The sequence below is a fragment of the Cibotium barometz genome, chromosome 3 (assembly GCF_041138505.1).
Source record: "Cibotium barometz isolate CiBa-2024 chromosome 3, ASM4113850v1, whole genome shotgun sequence".
Lineage (NCBI taxonomy): Eukaryota > Viridiplantae > Streptophyta > Polypodiopsida > Cyatheales > Cibotiaceae > Cibotium > Cibotium barometz.
Genome location: NC_141048.1, coordinates 47,002,496 through 47,006,138, shown reverse-complemented (window position 1 = coordinate 47,006,138; position 3,643 = coordinate 47,002,496). Strand labels below are relative to the sequence as shown.

The 3,643-nt window shown below is 44.6% G+C and overlaps 1 protein-coding gene across 2 annotated transcripts; it reads right to left on the bottom strand.

Moving 5' to 3' along the window:
* Positions 1-524: 524 nt before the first annotated feature.
* LOC147640154 (uncharacterized) lies at positions 525-3,247 on the bottom strand. 2 transcript variants are annotated; one of them, XM_086777926.1, is made up of 2 exons: positions 867-3,247; positions 525-783 (listed from the first exon to the last, which is right to left on the bottom strand). In XM_086777926.1, exon 1 carries the CDS (start codon positions 2,057-2,059, stop codon positions 1,193-1,195), a length of 867 nt encoding a protein of 288 aa, XP_086634052.1. In that variant the 5' UTR covers positions 2,060-3,247; the 3' UTR covers positions 525-783; positions 867-1,192. The 2 variants fall into 2 exon arrangements, with proteins under 2 accessions (XP_086634052.1, XP_086634057.1); XM_086777931.1 differs by having other exon boundaries at positions 933-3,247.
* Positions 3,248-3,643: the final 396 nt, after the last annotated feature.

The window sequence follows — 3,643 nt, the reverse complement described above, 5'->3', positions numbered from 1 at the left end:
CTCTCTCTCTCTCTCTCTCTCTCTCTCTCTCTCTCTCTCTCTCACACACACACACACACACGTGTATGTATGCAAAGGCTATAAACACAAATTTGTGTATGTATCCACATATTTGACCATGAATTGGTCACCACTGATCCTATGTCTAATGCTTTGAAAATGATAAAGAGTAATATATTATTCTAAGAAAGAATCCAAATCTCACAATGCAACCATGACTTCATGCAATCTTGATTCCATGAGCGTCTACTAACAAAGCTTCAAATCATCAACTTGATCATGTATAGCAGGGCTATGCTCCTGACTCCGTTTAAGCCTATTCACAAAGCTTCAAATCATCAACTCCATCATGCATAGCATAGTCTATACGCCATGACACTCTCTCTCACATCACTAGTGCCAAGAGTAGATTGAAGTTTGTACATAAAGAAGCATCACCTTAGTAGACAAAACTTCATATAAAAACCAAGCACACTTTGCCATGGCATTCACGCACACACATTAGCTGGTTAGGAAAATTGCACTCCTTTGGATAGCAAAGATTAATATAAAAATTGGCCGCAAAACAAACACTTTGAAAGAAATCTGCTTGTGTGCAAATATGGCACAGAACAACATACCAATGGACCCAAACTTAACCAGAACCAAAGTGCAATCTTCACTCCAAGAGGGTTTCCTCACAAAGCTTCAAATCAGCAAATCTAACTTATTACTAACTCCCAAATTACGGGTAGAATGAATGAAGAGAATGCCAGAGTAGTGACCTTTCAAAGCATGTGGTACCTACATACACACATGCACCGAAAATGATGAGTGTTTTGATGAATTGATGAGGCCTGCCACTTGTGCAAAATCCACATGCATACCAATCAATGATGAGTGTTTTGATGAGTCGATGAGGCTTGCCACTTGTACAAGGTCTACATGCATACCAATGGAAGATCTTGCCATTTCGATCAGGTCCTCCATGCCGGAAGAAGTGAAGCTTGCCATATTTTAGCAGGTCCTCCGTGCCAGCTGATGAAGAGCTTGCCATTATTAACAATACCTCCATGCATCATGCAGGATGATGATGATACAACATGTATGACGAGGAGCCTGAATAACAGAAGAAGCTTGCAATTTGAATTTGTCCAACATTCCAAGTGCAAAATGCTGGTGAACTTCTTCAGCCGGTGAAGAGGCTTGCCTGTTACTCACTCTTCCATGCATGTAGCATCAAAGAGGAGCCAGTCAAGCCAACCAGATCATGGGTGGACCTTAAGCTTCTAGCACCAGCTAGTTTCATCACAGAGATACTGCCATTGAGGTCTCCAAACCACTTCATTGAACTGGATTTGCTGTTGAGAGACTTCTCAGATCCAATGCAAGCTTGAAAGATGAAAACAGCATTGGCGTTACTCGCACTGCGGGCAGAATTGAAGATCCAATTGTGCACATCCCAGAACACCTCTACTGGGGTCCCATCTACAAACACTGTCTGGTTGCCCCGGAACTTCCACTCCAAGTTCTTCACTTGGACCACCAATTGTTTGTCTACTGTGATACACAAGTAAGGGTCCTTGGGTGCATTGGTCTGGCATTCTATGACAATGTCGTGGGCTTTGCCTGACTCACCGAATTGGGCTTTTGTGATGAAGTGCTTGTTCCCAAAGACGTGCTCTTTTCTTGATATGAGAGTGGCTTCCATGATGGATGGCCTTGCTTTGATATGCTTGTAAGCCTCTTTGGTCTTATCACCCAGCAGCAGAACCACCTCCTCAAAGCACACGACAGCGACATAGAACCCTTGCTCGGGCTCTGGACCAAATGCATACTTTGCACAAGACAGGTCCCAGAAAACCTCAACTTTGTGGCCGCATACCTCGAAGCTCTTCACCCCATACCTTTTCCAAAAGGACCATGGCCTCATCTTCACCTTGCACGTGTACTGGCAGGATGGGTCATCAATAGTCACACAGAGGCCTTGGCCCTTCGCATTTTTGAGCCATGTGATGGTCACATGCCTGGACACTCCGGCGAGCTTGGTCTCATACTGGCATGTTACCAAGTTCTGCATTGTCCCTTTCGTGGCAGGAGGTATCCAGCGCCTCTAGTGGAACCACATCCAAAGCTTGATGTTTAGAACAGAAGATACATTATGGGCATATTAGATTTCAAGATTGACAACAGACTGCATGCTTGTATATAGCATGGAGCTTGAAAAGCTGTTCTTATGGGCATAGCTTAATCAAAGGTTAAGCACGCGTAACAAGGCAGCTGGGCTGTGTTGAAAGCCATATTGATGGGCATATGAGCACCAGGGCTATTTTCCCTACTTGAAGCACACATTAGATAAACTGTGTTGATGGGCTTATCCAAATTGGGCAAAAGATGGCAAAGGGGAGATCTCTGCCTGTGCTGCTAGAAGGCATTCAGAAGCTTGAAATGAATGGGATGAGTAAAGATCAAACTGTTCTGATGGGGGAATCACATACCCATGATTGACAATGAGAAGTATCTAGCTTCTCAGCAAGAAACCCATTAGTGAGCTTGATAATGGGTTGTTCCCAGACACTGCAATTGCCCTTCAAATACTCCAAAGGATGCGCCACAAATGACTATGCAACCGCAGCTCCAGCTGTGCAGACTGTGTAATGTTATGGTGAAAATGTTCAGAAAACTGCTTGCTTATGGTGGCGTGATCTTGAAAAGAGCCATGGCTGGGGCCAATTCGTAGTGAATTGTCGGCAGAGATGAAGGTATAAAGGCGGTGACCATAAAGGTTGTAGAGAGACACACAGACAGAAAAAGAGAGGGAACGAAGGGAAGGCTAACGATGATGGGATGGGCGACAATGGGTAGGTAGAGATGGACCAGATGGTGGCAAAAAAGGAGGAGATAAAGAAGACAGTGTTCTGAAAGATGACAGAGTAAACAGCAAGCTCTGCGGGTGGGGGGGGGCAAAAAGTATAAAGTAAAATCTGTGGGCTTGTGAAGAGCTGTACAGCAGGGGGACAGAGAGAGGGGGCACACACAGGAAACCCTAGAAATGCAGGGTGGGCGTTGGTTGGGTACCGTGGGAAAGCCCTTCTCTCCCTTTCATGCAGACTTTTTCCTGGAGTGTTTGCAGCGCAATGCTTGTCAAGAGCGATAGGTTCCACCGCGTGGTTGTTAGGAATCGCAATGCCCACCAGCAGGGAAAAACAGAGTGATGAAGACACGGCCCCAAGGACCAGAAGCCTTGCCCACCAGATGCGTGCACTGTGTATGAGTCTGTGACTGTGTGTGTGACACAGAGAGAGACAAAATCCTTCGCTTTTTCGTGGCACAGATTTTCCTCTCTTTGCCAGATGTCACCCTCCCATTCGCTCAAAACCAAACTTATCAAACTCTGGCATAAATAGATAGTGTATACGTGACTTGCCACATGTCAATCTTCCATTGGTCTATAAGGAAGAATATCAAATTTTGACATAAATAGAGAAGGAGATCATGTGTAGTTGTGCAGAAGATGGGCGGCTTCCAATTACATAAATAGTTCAATAACTTGTTAATTAAATATTAAATCGATGCGGTATGATGTGCAATTTGGAATGGTAGAAGTGCAAAAAATGTCCTTCATAGGTGGCATGATTTTTGAGGCCAGCCTGGACGAAGGATT